Raw genomic sequence first — 21,741 nt, forward strand, 5'->3', positions numbered from 1 at the left:
CTCTGACTTTAAAATAAATAAATAAATTTTAAAAAATAATGCAATCCATAATTGAATGCAGCTAAGAGGGTAGATATTAGATGTTCTCACCACAGAAAGATGAAAAATATATGAGGTGATGGATGTGCTAATAGTTTCATCAAATCATTCAACAATGCAAGCATATAACAAAACAGCATGTCTACTGTCAATATAAATGCTTTTATATTCTCAATGTTAACAAATATGAGAAACTAAATTGGCTTTTCCACTGGTCACTGTTTTAGTAATTCTTATTGCTATCTAGTTTCAGAAAATGGGGCACATTTGAGCAATTCAAAATGTATACCTATGATGAAGATACAACTGCAGGGTTTGTATTCTAAAGCCCGATTCGCTTGCTATTAGATGACAGCAAAACAACTGCTGCTTCACTGAATTTCACCAGTACTCTCGTTAAAATGAAGAAAGGCTCCTAACTGAGACATTTGGTTAAATTGTTTAGTATTGGGACTAGATTTAGTATTGGCACAGCAGGTTAAGCCTCTACCTGCAATGTCAGCATCCAAATGAGCACTGGTTCCAGGCCTGGCTGCTCCACTTCCAACCCAGGTCCCTGCTAATGCACCAGGAAAGCAGCAGCAGGTGGTCCAAGAGCTTGGGCCCCTGTCACCCATGTGGGAGACTCGGATACAGTTCCAGCTCCTGGATTTGGCCTGGCCCAGCCCACCTTTTGTGACCAATTGGAGAGTGAAGCAGCAGAAGGAAGATCTCTCTCTCTCTCTCCCCCCTGCCCCATAAGTGCATCTTTCAAATAAACAAGTCAAGCTTAAAAGCAGACAAACAAAAAGATTTATTTATTTTTCCATTTTAGATGGTAGAAAAGACAGGGAAGGAAGACTTTGGGATGGAGGGAACTGTGGGAAAGTTGGGTGGCTCTGAGCTGTTACAGGACATGACCCTGGAGTACAGAGGTGATGCTGCCCCTTCAAACCACTAACGCATCAGGAATGCAAACACCTTCCTAATCCCAGCCTGCATCTCTCTGTTCCGGAAGCTGTACACAATGGGGTTCAGTGTGGGTGTCACCGCAGTATAGAGTGCGGCCACCACCTTGTCCTTTTCAAACGTGTAGCTGGAAGCAGGGCGGATGTAGGTGTAGATCACCGGGGAGTAGTACAGGGACACTATGATGAGGTGGGATGAACACATGGAGAAGGCCTTTCTCTTGCCCTCCACTGTGCGGATGCGCAGGATGACAGCAATGATGAAGCCGTAGGAGACGCAGGTGCAGGAGAAGTCCCAATGGCCAGGACGATGTCAGCAACGTACAGCGTGACTTCATTGACTTTCACAGGGCTGCAGGACAGAGCCAGCAGTGGGGGTATCTCACAGAAGAAGTGGTCAATGGTGTTTGGCCCACAGAACGTCAACCTCAGGATGAGACCCGTGTGCACCCAGGCATTGGTGGTTGCCACAGCCATGACGACACCCAGCAAGGCCACGCAGGTATGGCGGCTCATGATAGCATTGTAAGTGGAGTGGGCGGCAGATGGCCACATGACGGTCGTAGGCCATGGTGGTGAAGAGGACCATCTCAGCCCCCAGGGACCACGTGAAGAAGAAGAGTTGAGACAGGCAGCCCCCATAGGAGATGGTCTTTGCTGATGTGAGCATGGTGCCAGCACCTTAGGCATGATGTTCGAGGTACAGATGATGTCCACGACAGCCAGGGCCAGCAGCAGGATGTGCATGGCGTGTGCAGGGTGGGGTTGTGGATGATGGCAACCACAATGAGCGTGTTGCCTAGGAAAGCCACAAGGTAGATGGCCAGGAGGACCAGGGAGAGAACTGCCTGGAGGTCAGGCCTTTTGGTGAGGCCCACAATCAGAAACTCAGTTACGGTGCTGTGGTTCATCCTGCTTGGTGGTCAGGGGCAGACTGCACAGCGTGAGGGGCTGGGGATGGAAGCGCCTATGTGCTGGGGTGAGGAGGACCTGCAGTGCAGTGATGTCATCATTGGTTGGGTGCAGTTCTGTAGCATGGATTCCCGGAAGATGGAATTCTGTGTTCTAGGCTGAGTGCTCTCCTCTCCAGACAGATCCTGCCCTCGGACACAAGTCCCTGCTTAGATGACTGGAATAAACTGAACAGTGAATGAGAATGACATAAAAGGAAAATAAGGATCTTCAAATATTTCAGTATTTTCAATTGGACTTCAACCTGGGGGGTATTGTTTACATTCATGTTTGTATATACATATGTGTGTATATGTCTATGATGGAACTATAATACAAATGATGACACAAATTGGTAACTGATTCATTATATGTGTGTTTAGAATCTTTCTTGATGTGTACATGAGCAGCATCCTGGAACAAGAGAGGATCGTGGCTCAATGTAGTGGGATTATTTCAGGGGAAAATGACCAGCACAGTATTTGAAGCCTGTCTGTTAATAGAACTACTGACTAATTTTCTGCAGTAAAAATACTAAACAACATAATCAGATGTATGAATTAGGAGTATTTCTTCATTTTAACAAACATACTGGTGAAGTTGAGTGAGACAACTATTTGTTTTGCTGTCACATAATGGCAAGAGAATTGGACTTCGGAATATGAATTCTGTGGTTATATCTTCACCACAGGTGTGCATTAACCATCTACCTCCACAGGCATCAGCTTTTCACTTGGAAAGCCTGGGTGCAATGATGCAGATTGCAGATAACACACAGGAAGAGCTGGTGTCTGTGGAGGAAGCCCAAGGACACAGGCAGCAGGAACTCTCTGGAGATCAGCCACCAGGGCCCAAGAGGAGTTGGCGTGCTAGGCTGTTCCCCAGAATGTCTCTGGTGTTCTACATGTGCGTTTTGTGCTTATTTGTTAGACAGATTTGCTCTTTATGCACAGTTATTTCTATGAATTAATGGCTTTCAAGACTTTCATGATCAAATCTAGTAGAAGTGTTCAAAGCAATTGTGAATTCTTCCACAAATTTGTTTTATCAATGATATTTAACATTTCAGAGATAATATTGTATTTCTGATATCTAAACATACATGTGCAAAACATCATTTTTCATTGTGATTTAACAAAATTAGCCTGATTTACTCCTTCAGGTCCTTTAGCCACAATAAATCATTTGCTAAATATATATAAAATATTGATGAATAATGTTATTTATTTGTGCAACTGTTTGTGATCAATTATCCTGAAGCAGTGTATAGTGGTGATTATAGTCCTAAGATATAAACCAAAATTTACCAAAATGCAAAAATTCATGAGGAGAGTAAAGAGTATACTTCTGGTCTCTTTGAGTTAAGGAAAAGGTCAGGACCCCAGGGAATCTAATTCTCATCAATGACCCCATGAACTTCCTAGGAGTGGAATTGGCTGGTTTCTGTGTTCACTGCCAGTTCCATGGGTTCTGTATGTGAAGGAGGCAGAACACAGAAAGGTCTCATTCACAGTTCACCTGGAAGAAGGGATATCTTGACCATGAAGCTCTTGTTTGGAATATCCACCATTGCCACAAGGTGGAGACACATCATGTTCTTGCCTTAGATGTTCAAACAATGCTCACAAGTTCTCTTGAGTTCTGTTCTGTAATGACATTAGCCTCTCTTGAATATGAACCTAGACCCCGAAAAACAACACTACTTTGCAAAATAGGGCTTGCCTACATCAGCAGGAGAGTATTTTATCAGGTCTTATAAATCAAAAGCCATTTATTTTTGGATATGTCCCTTTGTGGTTGCCTTGTCCACAGCGATCAATTTTGCTTTAGTTATATTTAACCTGGCTAAGATTTTTATTAATCAAAATTTGGAGGCAACACAAATAGTAAAATTTAGTTAGAATCAAAGTTAAGGACTTAATCTAGAATCTGGCTCTTTCTGTCTAAGGACTTGAATTTTTATTTATTTTTACTTGACAATAAGTGTATATTTTTATTGGGTACAATGAGATGCTTTGATCTAGGTATACATTGTAGAAAGAATTGATTGAGCTGGTTAACAATCCAGCATTTCACTGAGTTATCTTTTTTGCTGGTGAAGATTTTACACAGCTATCATTTTAGCAATGTTAAGGTACACAGTGCATGCAGGGCAGCACCTCGCAGATGTGCACCCCTCCAGCTTAGCTGGAACTTTGCCCCCTCCGGTCAACGTCTCCCCTATAGTTTCTCGTATCCACATTTCTGCTTTTTGTTTCTGAGAGACTGAATTAATAAAAACAGACATATCAACCAGAAAAACAGTAGAGGAAGCCTAGAAATGAGTCCCCACATTTGCAGTCCATTCAGCTTTGATCAAGGTGTCAAGAAGACTCTGGAAAAATCCAGGCTCTTCAGTGAGTGATGCTGAGGTGTCCACATGAAGAAGAATGAAACTGAACCCTTGCACCAGAGACAAATGGGAAAGAGGCTTACGTGCAAGTCCAGAAGCAGTAAAGCTGCTAGGAGAAAAATGGGAGAAAGCTCCATGACCTTGGTCAGGACGACGATTTCTTGAACCCAACTCTAAAAATGCAGAGAACAAAAGCAAAATATGCAAAGGGGGTTGCATCGAACTAAGAAGCTGCTGCACAGCAATGGAAACAGTCGACAGAGTGAAGAGACAATTCACAGAAGGAGGGCAATGTCAGGCCACTGTCTACAGGCCACTAGAGCCCAAAATGCTTAAGGCCCTCAAACAACTTCACGGCAAAACAGAACAAGAGACAGCAGCCTGGTGAGCAAATGAGTGAAGGAACTGACCAGATGCTTCCTGAAGCAGAGCTATGGACAGCCAATAGATGGGTGAGTGAATGCTCCATGTCTCTAGCCATCCAGGAAGCACAGATTCAAGCCACAGTGAGATGTGGCCCCAGGCCTGCTGGAACGCCTGTCACCAAGTATCTGGAGGATGGCTCTGTTGGTGAGAATGTGCAGAAAAGGAGACTTTGTACACTGCTGGAAAACACTATGGAGTTTCCTCGAAAAACCAAAAACAGACTGGCTGTGTGATTTAGCAATCACAGCTCTGGTGTGATTTCTATCCAAAGGAATGAAATCAAAATGTCAAAGAGATCCCTGAACCCCCACATTCATCTCAGTGTTATTCACAATCTCTAAGATATGGAATCATCCTAAGTGTCCAGCAAAAGACAAATGGAGAAGGAAAATGAGGCATGTGTAGACAACAGAGGCCACACTGCCTCAAGCAGTGGATGAGCCTGGAGGACAGGGAAAGCCAACTGCTGTGTGATCTCACTAACATGTGGAGAGTAAAATCTACCTCACAGACTTGTGAAGTGGTGACTGCAACTTTCATGCACATTCTCCCAGTCTCAGTCTGCTCTCATTGATCAAATGGGGACAGCAGCATCTGTGAGGATTAAATAATGAATGTGAATCATTAGGGACTCCTGGGAAGATGTGCAGATACTGATTGGAGGTATTAACTGTTACTTAGTGGTCCAGATCTTATCCTTTAAAAAATTAACATGCTTAACATTTGGATTTTCATCATCAGGAATTAAGCGACTTTTACATTTAATACAAGAAAACATTTCTCAAATTATATTTGAAAAATTCAATAAAAGTTATAATAAAAGAATAAGCAGATTGAGTTCAGATAATAACAGAATTAAATCAATTCTATGGACAATAGGAATGTCTTTATTCAAAAAATATTTAAAGGTCACACTTGGTGCTAACCATTTGCTTCTAAACGACTGTAATGAGGTGAAAATGGAATACATGTTCTCCGTTGCCTCAGAGTTGGTGAGAAAGCAAGTATAAGTCAGCTGAGAAGCTCTGAGTCTGGGGGAGTCATGCCGGGAAAGAGCTTGTGCGGTGTCCCGGAGTGCACAGTCCTTGCGGTCCTGATGGTCTTGGGGCAGGGGGGCCCAGCCCCCACCCCACGGCTCAGTGGCCCTTGCTCAGTCCTCTCTGGGGCCCTCACATTTGCCATCTCCACATCTCCTTCCCAGCCTGGGAAGATTTTCTTACTGAGAAAAGCCTGCTTTTAGTCCATGTAGATGCAGTATTGACTTCCAAAGTGACCGTTTTTGAAGAGTGTGAAGGGACAGGGAACAGAAGGGGAGACCTAACTTCCGAGAACAATCACTAATGTGCAAATGTGAGAAGCAGGAAGCACAGCATGGACGCGGGCTGTGGTCACTGGTGTCCCTCAGACAGGGATAGCTTCGTGTGTGTCACTGTTACTGTGCATGTAAGGATGAAAAGACAGTACTGGCTGAGCTCATTGCATGAATGGCTACCTTGTGAGCAGGCTTCCGAGGGAGGAGGCCCTGTGTGGTGTGTCCACGTGCAAGACCACAGCCTTCAGGGCAGTGTGCAGGCTGGACTCCTTCTGGAGCACAGGCTGCATTGATAAGAACTAGCTGCTTTGTAGAACTCTATCAATCTAATTAAGTTTAACATTAGGATCTACTCACAATGGTCAATCACCAGAATAAAGCAAAATATACATTACATGATACATAAAACTAGGTGCAGAAAAACTTGCACGAGTTCATCTTATTAATGTGGCTGGGTATAGGTATTTGCAAAGATATCCTGGGAGGAGTGACTTGCAGCCCTGCAATGCTTCCATCCAACATTTCCTAATGGTTTATATTGCTCTTTTATGTGCTTTTTGCTGTAAAATTTCAGCCATGGGAATGGGATTAAGATTAATCTTTCATGCTCTGGTTAAAAAATAGTTAAATATAGCACTTATATCCTGCATGTCCCTGTTGAGCCACAATTTCACAGTGACTATGAAGCTAGTCCAAGATACTCACATGGGCTCATCATGTTCAAATGGTGGCTTGTACTGAATCACTGGAGACCCTGAAAGTACACAGCGACTCCAGTTCCTTGTCTGTCCATGACCTCCTTCATGTGGCTTAAGTATGGTCCCTTCGGAGCTCACATCCGTCACGAGCTTGGCCCTGACTCAGCACTGAGCGAGGAATGGCTTCTGGAACACAATTGCTAAGTTGCATGAAAATGCATCTCAGAGGAACAATTACAACTCTTGCCCGGATTGCTAATTACGATGTGGAGAGACCTGGCCTTTGGGGCGTTGCCTGGTCTCCATGCAGACCAAAAGGTATCCCCGGGTAACCCAGGCATGGAGCAGGAAGCCTGAGAAATGAGGGACTCTGGAAAAGCAACAGCAAGCCCAGGAATGAATGGGTGGGCATTGGGAAAGCAGTGGCGATGGCCTGGGGACTCCCTCTGCCAGGAGAAGTTGAGAGAGGATGGGCGGCAGGAACAGAGTTCCTAGAAGAGGGTTGAAGAGTGGATGCCCCCTTAGCCTCTGAGCTGGGGGTGGGGGTGGGGAACGGGGTCTACAAATGAACTGTAGCAGGCATTTTGGTTTTCAGTGGTGAATGCAACACCTGGCCCTTCAGCGGAATCTCTGAGTTTTTAAAATCTGTTCTGTTCATAGTTTTTTTTTTTTATTTTAATATAAAGGGAACAGATGTCATGTATTTCATATCTATGGTTTTAAGACTATGATAATGATATTTCCCATCCTCCTTCCCTCCTTCTTTCATTTCCATTTTTCCTTCTTCTTCCTTTTCTTTTAATTTTTGCAATGGCATACTTTGAATTTACTTTCTAATCACAAGCTTAACTCCAACCAAATGAAGAATTCAACAAGTAGTAGGTAGGAAAACCACTGTTCCTCAGGAGTATAGACAAGGCTATAAACAATAATCAGATCTCAAAATGTCAATTTCATCCACATACATTACATCATCATCATCACATAGATTCTCTCTCCGTTTGTTTATCTCTGAGAAAAGGTGAATCTTAGATGGTTTTTGCAGGTTTATTTGGCTGCCAGGCGTGATCTGGATGTTTACTCATTATTTGTAGGAAACATGGTATTCCTCAGTATTTCAGACTGTCAGCAAGGGAGCAAGAGAAAGGCAGGGGTGACCCGAAGGTAGAGCTGCTGTCTGCAGCCAGGAAGCCCAAGTGCAGAGTGGGCAATCATGGGGCAGCCCGGTCCTGTGCGTGGGGCCTGGGTGGGCTTGGGGGGCAGTGGCTCCTTTCCTGTTGCGTTCAGTTGTGGCTGGTCCTTGTGTGTGTGGCTGTTTGCCTCAGTGGGACCTAGTGGGACTGGCATCCTGAGGGGTTGGGAGGGGGGGCAAGCTGCAGGCGTCTGCGGTCACCACGTGGTTCTTCGGTTCCCTTTGTCCGTGTTTTCTGTCCCTGAGCATTGCCTGGCTGCACCAGCACCCACCCGCGAATGTCCCCTCCTTCTGTGTGCTTCTCTGTTGCTGCAGGTGCTTTGTGAGCTCCCTGGGTCTGTGCCTTGCTGTCTGCTGTGCTGTGGGCTGAGGGCTGTGTCTCATCCCTACTACCTGAGTGACATCTCTCCAGAATGCAGTGTTATGAGCTCTTTTGTTGCTGTAGATTCAGTGATAATTCTTCCCTTCAACTTCTGGTTTTATGCATTTGTGTCTTTTTTCCCATCAAAAGGTAAAAGATTTGCCTATTTTGTTGATTGTTAAAGAAATCACACTTTTAGCTTAATTGATTTTCTGTAGTTTTCTTATCCTCTATTCAATTTTTGTCCACTCACATCTTTTATTACGACATAGGTTCTATGAATGTTAACTTTACTTTGCTTTTCTTCCCCTATTTCTTTAAGGTGTAATGTTGGAGTGTTAACTTGAGATACTTTTTTTTTTCATTTATTTTATTTGGCAGGCAGAGACAGACACAGAGAGACAGAGAGAAACAGCCAGAAAGATCTCCCATCTGATGGTTAATTTCCCAAATATCTGCAACAGCTGGGGCTGGACTAGGCCAAATTTCTCCCCAGTCTCCCACGTGGGTGGCAGAGACCCAGTCTCTCGAGCAATCGCCCATGCCTCCGGAACTCCCACTAGCAGGAAACTGGACAAGCCAAGCACTCTGACTGGAGTGTGGCATCCTGGCAGCGGCTCACCTATTGTGCCAGCACCTGGCCTATTCTTTTTAAAGCACAGTTGCTGATAGCAACACATTTCCTGTGAGTGCTGCTCCTTGGCACTCGTGGTCTCTGGACTGTCGTGACTCAATTTTTACTCATTTCAAGGTATCTTTCTAATATTCCTTGTGAGTTTTTTTTTTTTATCCATCCCTCTTTTAAGAGCATGTTGTTTAACATTTCCAAAAATAACAAGAAGACCTCAGCAGAGACACAGCAAGGAAATGCGGCTTCCGGCACTGTCCTGGTTCCAGTGCTGGGGCACTGCTCTGCCTGGGCTGTGGGCCTCAGTTGTCCTCTGGAGGGGGCCTGCCCCAGCCCCTGGCTCCAGAAGCCGCGCAGCCTCTGCTTTGGTTCTTCTTGTGCTCCTCACATTCAGAGCAGTTGAAGAAGTGAGGTCCTGAGAAGAGGGGTTGAATCATAGTAACATTCAAAGGTGCACCGAAGGCTTTGAATGCATGAGCATTTCAAAAGTTCACTTAGTGCTTTTCTCCAAAATTTCTAGAACCTAAGAAATATTCCAGTAACTTTCGGGATGAACAGCACATCCACACATTTTAAGTAGGGGAAAGAGATTGTGGGAGAGGAGTGAGGCTTTGCTCCTGGGGGAACACGTGCAGAAGTTGCGCTCAGCAATGCACAGCAGATGCGTCTGACTTCCTTGAAACTGTCCATGCCCACCATCACTTTGAGGGGGCTTCATGTCCATCTAGGGGGACATGCACCTCAGCTGAAGGCCGTGGTTCTCACATCCGGCCCTGAGCTGTGTGCTGCTGGGGCTCCTGTGTGCAGCAGGTGCCGGCTGACAGACCACGTGTGGGAGTGGCTTATGAGCCGGGTGCTGTGGAGAGGCTGGAAGGGTCTGGGCTGTGTCCTAGAAAAAGCTGTGTTGCTGTGAATGCCCGGGCAAGGGCTCGGGGCCAGGGGAGCGCCATCCTGGGGTCCAACCTCAGGTCCTGTGCGGTGAGAACAGGTTGTTGGTGGACATGTGGGTGGGTGAGGCCTGGTCACACAGGGGAGGGGTTGAGTGGGGGTGCCCCGATCCGTGCCCTGTGGAAGGCAGACCTTGTGGATGATGAACGTGAGACAAGGGGAATGATTTGTGATGGAGTTGGTACTCAGAAGGGAAGCAGAGCCTGAAGATCCGGAACATTCTCAGGCTGTCTGGGTTAAGGAGAATGAGAGTGGCAGCTCAGGAGACAGCTGGAAAGGTGTGGCCCTGTGAGCGTGCATTAGAAAGGCAGAGAGAGGCTGACTCCATCAGCTGGCTTACTCCACACATGGCCCCAAGTCCCCGCGCTGTGTCTCCCGGGCGGGACAGCGTCAGTGCAAGAGTCCCTGACTGGTGGAGTCGCTGTCCTGGACCCAGCCTGGGACACTCAGGGACGTCCCAGCTGGGACACTGAGGGGCATGGGGGCAGGGCCGCCCAAAGCCACAGAGCCTTGGAGGCCCAGATGCAGGCCCAGAGAGGGCTGCTGTCCCGCCCGCAGGTTGGGACTTGTCTGGACCTGTCCCTCCTGTCCCGCATCTCTCCCTTTTGGAATGTGCCTGATCCCACTCCCAGCAGGAGCAGTCGTCTCCACAGTCACACCTGGAGCCACACCTGACCCAGGTGCCACCTGCACCAGACAGGGACTGCTGGGATGCAAGGACCCTGCTAGCCTGCAAGGAGGACGTGGGCCGGGGCTGTCTGGGCTGGAGCGCCAGGGTGGGGACGTCTGTGCCCAGGTTTCATGAATGAACCCCTGACCCCCGTGTGAGGTCCCAAGAGGCAGGACCAGAACCTTCCACCCCAGGAGGTCCCTGAGCCGAGAAGCAGGCCCTCACCAGACGATGCCTGGCTTCTCGTGTCCCTGGTTCTGCGTCTGTCCACGGTGTGCTGTCAGCCCCTGACCCAGGCCTGGCCTCTGGTTTCAGAGCCGGGCTTCTCCCTTCAAGGACATGATCCTGTGCTTCTCTGAAGAGGACTGGTCCCTCTTGGACCCCGGCCAGACTGGCTTCTATGGAGAGTTCATCATTGGGGAGGACTGAGGAGTCTCCGTGACCCCAAGTAAGACCCGGCTCCTGGATGGCGGCCTGGGGTCCCTGCCAGGGTCTCCCTCCCGAGTGCGACAGTGCACCCAGATTGGGGGCTGGGGTCCCTGCCAGGAGCTCCCCCCTGTAACAGCAGGAGACTGGAGGTGTATTCAGGTCTGTGCCTGGTGGCCCAAAGCAAATGTCGCCCTGGCTCCTGCCCCCATTTTAACACCTGTGGCTCAGGCTTCCCGGGTTGTCTGTCACCAGAGGCCCAGCATCCCTGTCTGCTTCTGGCTTCACACCTGCCGGCCTTGAAGGCCCCGGCCCTGCCCCTAGGGGTTCCTGCCCACCACACTCCTCCCCCCACTCCGCTCGGCTTCTTGGGCTCTGCGCCTGGCTGTGCTGGCTACTTTGGGAGCTGCTCAGTGGGGTGCCTTGCCCTCCCTTGGAACAGATGACCCAGCCGCTGGGACCAGGAGAAGCCACGCGTGTGCCCTGTGTGTGGGGAGCTGTTCAGCGAATGCGAGGACCTGGACTGCCATCTGGAGGCCCACGAGGCCCAGAAGCCACAGCACAAGCCCCTCTTTTATTTATTTGGAAGGCAAGTGAGAGACACCTTCCATCTGCTGCTTCACCTCCCATTTGCCCACCATAGCCAGGCCAGGCCAGGCTGGACCCAACATCCTAAACCCAGGGCAGAAAGTGCAGGAGGAGTGACGCAGTGTTTTTACACAAGCATCACATGATCTGCCAGCTCCTCTTAGGAGAAGAACCTCAGGGAACCTCAACCAGCGAGGTGCAGCTCCAGGAGCCGCAACTAGGAGGGGCCCATGTCCACGGCGCATTTGCACGGGTGGAACACTGCTCACAACCTCAGATATGGGGAAGCAATGATGAGGAAGCATGAAACTCATGGTGCAACATATTTATATTAACTTTAATACAACTCTAATAGGGAGTTACTAACAGTGACTATAGTTAAATGGGGGTAAAGAGAAAACATAAGAGGGGCAACTAAACTGACACAACTCAGGCCTCAGCTTCACAGCAGGGAGGCCACTGTCCCAGGCACCAGGCTCACAATGAGCTCAGATCTGCTCCTGAGGTTCCAGCACTCAGTCACGAGGGCATCACGATGGTGTTCATGGCCTTGAGGCTGTGGGCTTCTTGACAGGGGGCTCCAGCTGGCGGGACAGGGCGTAGCTAATGGAGAGAGCACAGCCATGAGTCCACCAGCAGCCTCAGCTCAGGCCTCCCTCCCAGGGCCTGTCCAGGAGCTGCAGTCCTGGGGCCAGCAGTGCCCATGGGACAGGGCCTGCTGCCCACCAGGGGGCCTGGACGATGCTCCCTGCAGCTGCACAGCAGGGAGAGAGCCCTCCCCACCCCCACACTAGGCTTCACCTAATTCCTGCCCATCACTCACCTCTCCTTCTCCGTGAGAAGCTCCACAGACCGGAACCACACGCCAAACTCCTCATCACGCTTAAAATAATACTTGCTCGCTGCCACCTGCAGTAGTTGGATTTCTTGCAGGACTTTAATTTCCTGGGGATGGAGGGACACACAGGACACTGTCAGGGCCAGGGCTGGGAATGCTGTGGGGACCTGGTAGGGGAGGGGCTGCGGTGTTCTGGGTGTTTCCTCTTAAGAGGCCTCCTCCCTTCCAGCCCATGCAGGCCCCACCCTGGCCTCCGATGGGGGTGCAAACAGCCCCTCCCCAGGGGTTTCTCCTTGATTCCAGTCCTCTTCTTGCACCCACCCTAGGGATGGGTCTCCCCGTCATGTGCACCCAGCCCTCCTAATAGAGCAAAGCTGCAGGGGTGATGCATGGGGGTCCCGACTGGGGCCACCTGTGACCCCCAGTGCCCTCCTGCCCTGAGTGAGGCCACAGCTGCTCACCTTATTCAGTTTCTGGAAGCTGACATCAGCCTGCTGGAAGGCAGACAGAGTCCATCAGAACCACCCCCAGCCGGGCCCAGCCCCGACCCTCCCTTTCATGAGGCCATCAAGGGGATGTGGGTGGGAAAGGACAAGGATCTGGGTGAGCTCTGGAGAGGGGACCTGGCAGCTGAGGCTCAGGTACCTGCTATTCTCCCCTGCCTGGTGACAGGAGGGAAACAGAGGCTGGGATGGGCGAGGGTGCCTGGCCATGTCAGTGCTTCCTGACCTTGCTGGGCCCAATTTCTCTCCTGCCCGTGGAGCCTACCCGAGGGGAGGCCAAGGAGGCTCAGCCAAGACTTTGTGTAGCTTTGTCCCTCCAGGAAAGGGAGGGGCACCCAGTTGGAGGCCCTGACACTCCCAGGGCAGAGGCAGTGAAGCCCCAGCCCCAGGGACAGCTGTGAGGTTCAGGAGAAGGGGGGGCAGCGCTGAAGGCTAAGAACGCAGTCCAGGCTCTCCCCACACCCCCCACCCCCAAGCCTCAGGGACCCGTGCCCACCCCACCTGCCCCAGGATCACTCACATGCACAGAGTCCCCCATCACAGTGTCCAACATCACCAGGTATTTCAGGTAGGTGCCAAGAAAGGGGACGACTCCCTGTGCCACAGGGGGTGGTGATGAGCACCTGCTCTCAGCTGCCCCCCGAGCCCTGGCCCCAGAGACCCCTCCACCCCAGCTCCTGGACCCTGGCTCATGTCTCCCCTGGGAGCCATCCAGGACCTTGGCAGCCTCCCCCATTCTCCATCCTCCCAGCTACTCCCAGGACAGCAGGCACCCCTAGGACTCCTGCTGGGATGTCCAAGGGCACACAGGCCATGTGGCCCCCAGCGCCACCTCAGCCCCAAGTGCACTGAGAGCCCAGCTGCCCCAGGCCCTGGCTCTGGTCTCTCCGGTGGAGGCCACTGAGGCAGTGTGGGGACTGCAGGGAGGGCTGGAGGTGGAGGCCCTGCTCCTGTGGCTCGGGCCCGGTGTGACGGAGGAGTCCCCTCGCCCGGGCGCACGCACCTTCTGTTGTTTCCACAGCCTCATCTGCGCTCTCTGGGGATTCTTCTCCCGGGAAGCAAGCTTGAAGGCACCCTTCTGCTAGGATCAAGGTCAGGGTCATAGGGCCTGTCCTTACCACCCCTGCCCACACCTGGGCCCTCTGCTGGGGCATGGCATGTCTGACCCCCTCCCCCAAGTGCACTCTCTCTGGATGCTGTGACTCCCACCCTCACTGGGGGCACCTTGAGCAAGGGGCCTCCCTGGGTTTGCTCCTTGGCTGGTGAGGGTGCTGGGTACACCCTCCCCCACAACAGCTGTCCTGACTCAGCATCCTACGCCTGCCCTCCTCCTCCTCACTGTCCCCTGGGAGGAAGGCCAGGCCCTGCACCACGCATCACCCTTCCTGGTGCCTCACCGACCCCCGTGAGCCCTGCACAACAGGCTCATCAGCCCCATCCTCTACTTGAGAAATCAGAGGTCATGGGCAGTGATCAGCCCAGGGCCACACAGGAGAGCCTGCCCTGCCCCCAGCTGACCGGCACCCCATTGCTTCACCCCAACTCCAGCTGCACCCCTGGCCAGGAGTCCATCAGGGCTCTCTGTGTCCTGGTCCCTGGCCAGGCACAGCCATGGAGGGAGAGGGCCAGGTGGTCTCAGGAGGCCTGGCTGACAGGTGCTGGCCACCCAGCCCCACTGGGTGTTCCTCCCACCCCCAGCAGGGTTGAGGACGAACCACAGCTTCTGCTGCACATCTCCCCTGCACTCAGGGAGTGGCCCCCAGGGATCATCTCTGAGTGCACAGGTTCTGGGTGGCCACACTTTGCTGCCCCCTTAGGTGGAAGGCGTTAAGATGTGGTCAGGCAGAGCCACCGGGCATGCGTGAGGAGGCCCCAGTAGCTTCCCTCGTCCACCTGGAGATGATGTCATTGCCCTGGGCAGGGTGGGAATCCCAGGACCTCAGGCAGGTGATGGGCAGTGGGTCAGGGCAGGACGGGCATCACAGCCACAAGTGCGTCTGTCTCTCATAGGCCCACTGCACCTGATGCTCGGCAGCCGTCGACCACGGGCCCTGGGACACCCATGTTCGGTTCCCCCCTCCCCAGTGCAGGTGGGCAGCCTTCCCCATGCAGGTCCTGGGCAGGCAGATCCCAGGCAGGGCCTGGCTTCCTGAGGAACCGAGGTCACCTGGTGGAAGGAGGGAAGCCCTTCCTGCCACTCTGCCACACAGCCCGGGTGGGGTCAGGCGCACAGAGTCTGTCCTGCTGGCCAATACTACCCCTGCCCCCGTCCTCACCCCACCCCTCACCCTATCCCCCAAACACTTGCCCCACCTCCCAGCCCCCCTACCTTGGTGAGCCGATCCCTGCTCAAGCCATTGTCCTTCTCACACAGGCGCTCAAATTTTTTGCAGCTATTCCTGTGGAGATGGGAAACCAGGAGGAGCTACTCGGTGTGATGGGAAGGTGGTGAGTGCAGCTCCCTTTACTGGAGAGCAAGGAGGATGTACACGGCCCAGGTGAGTTCCCCACTGAGTTCCCTAAGCCCTGGTGCCCAGGGGACAGGCGGGGAGCTCAAGTGGTTCCCTTGGTCCCCTCCCCTCCACTGAGCAACACTGTTCTGCCTCAAGTTCACCTGCACAGGGAGCTCCGGTGCTGCCCAGGAGCACTATTAAAGAACTGGTGCCTTCAGCAAAGTAAATATAATCCTGCGGCAAAAATTAGGCAGAAGGTCTAGGGGTCTCGAAGGTGCCCTTCCCATGCCTCCCCTTAGAGTCCACGTCTGGCCCCTCCCAGAGTCATGGGGGTTAGTGCTGAGTCCTAGGGTCCCAGGTACACCCTGGTGCTCCTGTGGGAGAAGGCACCCACCTGGAGACTTCTCCCCACGTCTCTTGCAGGCGACAAATTGGGGAGGTCTGTAGAGCAGTGAGGATGGCATGGGCCGAGGAAACATTCCTGAGGGTCTGGCACTCCTGGAGAGCAGAGCGGATGAGGGAGAAGTCACCTGATCCCCCTGGGCTGACATCCCCCTGCTGCATCAGATGCCCACGGAGCCACAGGAAGGCACGAGGGCACTGTGGCCACCCTCACAGGGAGAGGATTGGGTTCAACCCACACGGAGGTTCAGGTGGGAGGTGAGCATGCACCCCTGGGGGAAGTGAGTCAGGTCAGGCCCCTCCCTGCCAGGAAGGGCCCAGGGTCTGTGCAGGGCCTTCAGCCACAGGGTGTACTCCCGAGGGCTGATAAAGCAAAGTGGCCATTCCCAGAGTGCAGTGAGCGAGGGCCCTGGCCACCCACAGCTGACCTTGGCCACCTTGATCCAGTGCTCCACCACACGGGCCCTGTCTGTGGCCTTCATGCTGGGGTCCCCCAAGCATGTGGTTACTACACAATTTGTCACGCAGTTGAACTGCTGGACGGTGGCATGGACAGTGGAGGCCAGGTGTTCCTTGCCTCTCTTGTTGCTCTTGGTCCAGACGGAGCCCAGGCAGTGGAAGGGCACGACCTTCTGGAACAGCTCCTGGGGAGGAGAGTGTCCCATGGGCACAGCCACCCCCACTCAGAGTGCATGGGGGCTGTGCATGGGCCTCTCAGCGGTGGGAGCAGCAGCCCCCTGAGGATGCCCAGAGCCCCACGGCCCAGAGCCCATTCTTGGAGAGAAGACACAGAGGTGTTTTCTCCCAGGCATCCTGGCCAACTCCCCATCCCTCGGCTTATCGCCATCAGCCCTGTGCTCCTTGTGCCCATCCCAACGCACCTCCCTGTGGCAGCTACAACAAGGGCTCTGTTTGCGTGTCTGCTCTGGGACCCCGTCCAACTCTGAAGCCTGATCAGTGCTGAGACAGGTAGGCATTCTGGGCAGACCGGCAGGGACGGGGGGCCTGGCTGCACCTCAGTGAGTGCCCTCCACCACCACTGGGCCACACCGTGCCCAGCTTTCTGTCTGTCGCTCTGTGCACCTGGCATGAGTGTGTCCCATCTCTGCTGTGCACAGGGGAAAGGTGGGTTAGGACATGAGAAACGAGCCCGGGTCACACTGGGGCTGAGACATGAAGCCTGTGCTGACTCAGAACACTGGACTCTGGCCAGGGCTTGAGTGGGATGGCAGGTGCCACAGGGACACCGTGGTCCTGGCCCTGCCCAGCAGAGCCGGCTGCTCACCGCATCCAGAAGTGTGAGCTGTTCTGCCATCGTCCTGGGGGAGAAGGCGGTGATGTCAACCATCTCCGCCCCAGGCAGCTCCTCTGCAGTCCCAGCCCAGCCAGAGGAGGCCTGTGGAGCTGGCCCTGGTGCTGATTGTGCGCATGGGGGCAGGCTCCATGGGGAAGCTGGCCCTGGCTCTGGAGCAGGTCCTGGCTGAGCCAGTGGTGCTGCAGCTGGCTCCAGAGCCAGTGTGCGGAAGCGTGCTGGCCCTGCATGCAGAGCAGGAGCTGGAAGAAGAAAGGGTCGCCAACGTGAATCACCTTCCAGTGGCCTCTGCAAACCCCGAGAGGTCGCACTGCCTGGAAGGGGATTCCAGCCCCAAACACCACCCCTGAGAGACCTGCAGACTGCGCTGCCCCTCACCATCTGCTTTGGTCTCAGGGTGCTGGGTGTGTTTGGGCAGGGCATACAGAAAGTACACCTGGGTCCCCAGGTCTCCTCCAGGCAGGCTGACAGGCCTGCAGTCCACCTTCATCTTCAGCAGTGGAAGGCTGGTGTTGCCATGGAGTTCTGCCTCGTACAGGTCTCTGCAGCGTCCCAGGAAGGAAGCCATGTTGCTGGGGACGCAAGCGAGGGCAGCGGGGTCAGAGGCTGGCCTTGGCCGCCACACTGCACTGACTGGGGCCCCTCTGTGGTTCTGGGGCCCTGGGCATGCCTCAGCCTGTCTAGAGCATGACCCCACCCCCCAAGACCTCCCGGGCTGCCCTGGCCGTGGGAGACCTGGTCAACAGGGCTGGTGCACACCCCATGGTGACAGCCTCCCCGTGACCTTCTTTCCTGAGGGGAAGGCCCCCGGCGCTCAGCACAGAGGCTCCAGGCAGACTTAGGAGCAGGTTTCTCAGGATCTCTGCAGGTCTGGGCCTCCTGGGGTGGGGGCGGGGAGCGTGGGTGGAGCTGGGAAACACCTGTGCTGGGCATGGACCCCTGGCTGCTCTGGGCCCCAGCCTCCCCTCTCCTTTGCAGGTCTGGGACCGCATTCCCAGCTCTGTTCTCCTTTCCTTTGTGGGGAGTCCCCGGGCCTTGGAACTCTCAGAGGAGTCACAGGAAGTGGGGGATCCACACCCTGCCTGTCCCTCCCCAGCCACAGCCCACATTTCGCTCCCACAGTTTGCAGGGACAGAAGGCCTCCAACTGGACCCACAGTCCATGACGTCCTAGTGGGGCCTGGGCTCTGACATCCTGGCAAGACCATGGGAGGACGATCCTCTCTCCTCTGACCCTGTGGACAGGACCTGAGCAGGCATTCAGCTGGGAGAGTCTGGGTCCTCCCAGGTCAAGAGGCCCCGGGATTGCTGTCTGCTTTGTTCACTGAGCTGTGACACGTGTCTGCAAAGTGACTGCCCAGTGTTTAACATTCACGTGCTGTGGGGATGAACCACACACGGACCCTTGTCTGAGAGCTGAGGGGCCTGGGCCCCACACCCAGTGCCCGGGCCCTGCTCTGTCTGAATCAGGGACTGGGGCTGAGGGGCCTCCTTTACAGATGGGAAGGCAGGGCTGCTCTCTGTGGGGTTTTCCAAACCTCGAGGGCCGTGGGCTATTGAGTCCCGAGGGTGCAGAGACCAGAAGAAGAGGGATGAGCACAGCGCCAGCAGCCCTGGCCTCAGAGCAGGCACCAGGCCCCTGCCATGTCTGCAGTCACATGGTCCCTGTCAACCCCTGAGGCTCACACCCACACCACCCCACTTCTCAGAGGAGCACACAGGCACAGAGAGCCACAGCTAGGGGGCGGCAGAGGCCCCGTGTTCCTGGAGGGCACAGACACTCACCTATGGAATATCTGGTCCAGGAAATAAGGAACAGTGCTGAAGTCGCCATGTGAGCACAGCAGAGCGGACAGGTAAGCGATGGTTCTTCCTGGGGAGGCCGGGACCAGGGACTCCTCCAGCTTCACCCCGGTGCCTGGCTGCAGGCTCCGCAGGGGACAGACCTCCACCAGGTGCAGTGTGGACACACCTCCAAACTAGGGGGGACCAGCAGGGACAGGAGTCAGAGGTGGCTCCAGGGACCCCCGACCATGGGAGTCTGGGCTGGGAGAAGATCCCCTCACAGAGGGCATCCAGCTGCACCAGGTGACCCCTCACATCCCTGGGGGATGGGGAATGAAAGGTCCAGAGTGACTTTGTTGGCCACATAGAGAGCAGCGTGGGAGAGTGGGGAGAGCAGAGTATCCCCTCAGGGAGGCCAGCAGCTGGGAGCAGCAGTGCAGAGATGGCAGCTGGCGGTGTCCCGGCCACAGCCCTTCTGCACGGTGATCTGACCGTGGCTGCTCCAGGGGGACACCTCAGCCCCTCTCCCCAGCAAGTGCTGTCTGGGCCTCTGTCTCAGCAGGGCATTAGCTCCTGTGAAAGCGACAGGGACGCTCTGACTCTGCGTCCCTGAGTGCGGTTGCATGTGCCATGTGCTCCTGAGGAGGTGATGGACGTTAGGCCAGGCCATGGTGTGGGCCCCAGCTCTGCCGTGCTGATAAGGAGAGGGGACAAGGACACAGAGAAGCACGGGAGAACACGAGAACACGGGAATGGAGATGGACATGTACAAGCAGGAGACACAGGGACATCCAGCCTCCAGCGCTGTGTGCAAACTCCTGTGTGAGAGCCGCCCTCATGTGGGCCCTGGGCTGTGACTGCCCAGCAGACCAGGCTTCCAGGGGCGCTCTCTGAGGCCGTGACCTGCAGCAGGGCAGCCGGGGAGGAGCATGTTATCCCAGCTGAGCCGCAGGACAAATGTCCTTTCTCATGGAACAGGATGGAGACGGGTGGGGGCTCCAGGGCTGAGACCGAGAGACACACTGCCGACACGTGCATGGAGTAGTCTCACTTTCTCCTGAGTGTAAGCCTCACCCCTGTGTGTGGGGTTTGGGTTCTCCGTCGTGGGTTGTGGGGAGGTCTGGAAGCACAGCGGAGCTGACCCCTGCCCAGGATTCCCGGGCTGGGTGGGAAAAGAGTGCTGTCCCACACGCGGACGCTCTTGACTTCGTAACCAGGGAACCAGTAGTAACCTGTCCCCTGAAAATCCCACCAGGGCCCGACATGGGGTTGCCATAACCCAGCTGTCAGTGGGCAGCAGAGGGGCGAGATCTCTTAGGAATGAGACTGGGGTCAGTCACTCGGGAGGGAAACACCAGGGCGGGGCCCAGAGGTACCTATATCCAGGCTCTGGTCCTCAGCCCAGCCTGGTCATCTTGAGTCCCCGCCTGTGTATCTCCCTAGGCCCCTCCCTCAGCCCAGCCCAGCACTGTCCACGGCTGTTGGCCTGACACACCTGTCCATTGCCTGAGAAGATGAGTTCCTCATGGGAATCATTGCTGATCTCCAGCGTGGAGCCCTGCAAACAGAGTGCCCGGAGCCAGGCCAGAAGGCGTCAGTGTCCCACAGGAGACACTCTGTATTTCCACTCCCCAGGTCACATACGTAGGGACATCTGGGTATACCCCCAGCCAGGAGGACTCCAGGTGACACAGGAGAACCCAGGTGTAACCCCTGAGTACACAAAAGGGTCCCCAACACCCACTTTCCCATCCGCCATCCCTGGAATGGGTACAGATGGCACCACAGCCGTCCTCCAACACCTGAATCCTGGTGCTGTGCAGGAAGGGCCCCTCCTTTTGTCCCCTTTGTGGGGACAGGAGGACAGCCCACGCAGGGTCACCAGAGACTCTGGGCCTGTATGGGACTTCCCGGGGCTGTAAACCCTGTTACCTGTGGCTGCCTCCTCCCCCGTGGCCACAGGCGTCCATAGTGAGAGCTCAGCCAGCGTGTTACACGCTGGAAGAGACCTTCATTCTGGGCTTTGGCTCTGTGAGAGCCTCGCCTTGAAGGGCAGCAGCAAGGGAACATAGTTCTCCCTGCAACGTTTCCTATCAAGTGAGCTGGCAATGGCTACCACTAGAATGTGGGTGCCTGGTTACCAGAGTTCCATGTTCTGTTGTGGCCCGTCACCAAGGAAGTGAGGTCACTTCCTCCAGGTCCAGGACATGGACCCTTCCAGCAGGAAGAGCTCCCAAGGCCCTCTGGGCTGCTGATTGTTCCTCTCCTGCCCGATGCCATCCCCTTGACTGTGCACAATTCTGCAAACACAGCCCCATCCCTCAGTGCCTGGGAGACCTGGATGGGGTCAGGATCCCAGGTTGAAGGGCACTCAGTTGGAGTCTAAACCTCCTTTTCCTATCATTTCCCAAAGACAGTCCTGCTTCTTAGGAAGGCCCCTAAAATCCAAGCTAAGGTCAGTGAGGAAAGCCAAGGGCGGTGTCTCAGATGAGCCCTAAGTTCTTAGGCCATCTTCTGCTGCTTTCCCAGGTGCATTAGCAGGGAGCTGAATCAGAAGTGGCACAGCTGAGCCACACAGCGGCACCCCTATGGGATGCTGGCACAGCAGGTGGTGGCTTCACCTGCTAAAGCACAGCACCAGCTCCTGTGTGAGCTTTTATTTAGAATGCTGAGATTGAATGGTGGAACTCGCGGCAAGGTCATGGCATCAGCTGGAGTTTGAGTGAGCCATGGAAGCCCCAGCGTGGGCCAGGGTCTTCTCCACTCCACAAGGGTGGCCCTCCATCCTGAGTCGGGTCTGGTCCTGGTTGTTCCCATGCTCAGATGCTGCTCCCCAGTCAAAATCTCTGAGCTGGAACCAGTGTTTGCACT

At 53.9% G+C, this 21,741-nt stretch overlaps 1 protein-coding gene and 1 pseudogene across 3 annotated transcripts; both read right to left on the minus strand.

The window, feature by feature from the left end:
- Nucleotides 1–975: 975 nt before the first annotated feature.
- LOC138850037 (olfactory receptor 13G1-like) lies at nucleotides 976–1,897 on the minus strand (annotated as a pseudogene).
- A 9,978-nt stretch (nucleotides 1,898–11,875) lies between these two features.
- Nucleotides 11,876–21,256, minus strand: LOC103345957 (ral-GDS-related protein). 3 transcript variants are annotated; one of them, XM_070075768.1, is made up of 13 exons: nucleotides 20,803–21,256; nucleotides 20,366–20,428; nucleotides 18,871–19,064; nucleotides 17,465–17,658; nucleotides 17,060–17,328; nucleotides 16,203–16,418; nucleotides 15,767–15,870; nucleotides 15,249–15,318; nucleotides 13,923–14,000; nucleotides 13,440–13,514; nucleotides 12,878–12,907; nucleotides 12,402–12,523; nucleotides 11,876–12,181 (listed from the first exon to the last, which is right to left on the minus strand). In XM_070075768.1, exons 1-13 carry the CDS (start codon nucleotides 20,938–20,940, stop codon nucleotides 12,121–12,123), a joined length of 1,614 nt encoding a protein of 537 aa, XP_069931869.1. In that variant the 5' UTR covers nucleotides 20,941–21,256; the 3' UTR covers nucleotides 11,876–12,120. The 3 variants fall into 3 exon arrangements, with proteins under 3 accessions (XP_069931869.1, XP_069931867.1, XP_069931868.1); XM_070075766.1 differs by having other exon boundaries at nucleotides 12,878–12,910; XM_070075767.1 differs by having other exon boundaries at nucleotides 11,877–12,181; nucleotides 12,878–12,910; nucleotides 13,923–13,997.
- Between the last annotated feature and the right edge of the window lie 485 nt (nucleotides 21,257–21,741).

This window comes from Oryctolagus cuniculus, chromosome 6 (genome assembly GCF_964237555.1).
Source record: "Oryctolagus cuniculus chromosome 6, mOryCun1.1, whole genome shotgun sequence".
Classification (NCBI taxonomy): domain Eukaryota; kingdom Metazoa; phylum Chordata; class Mammalia; order Lagomorpha; family Leporidae; genus Oryctolagus; species Oryctolagus cuniculus.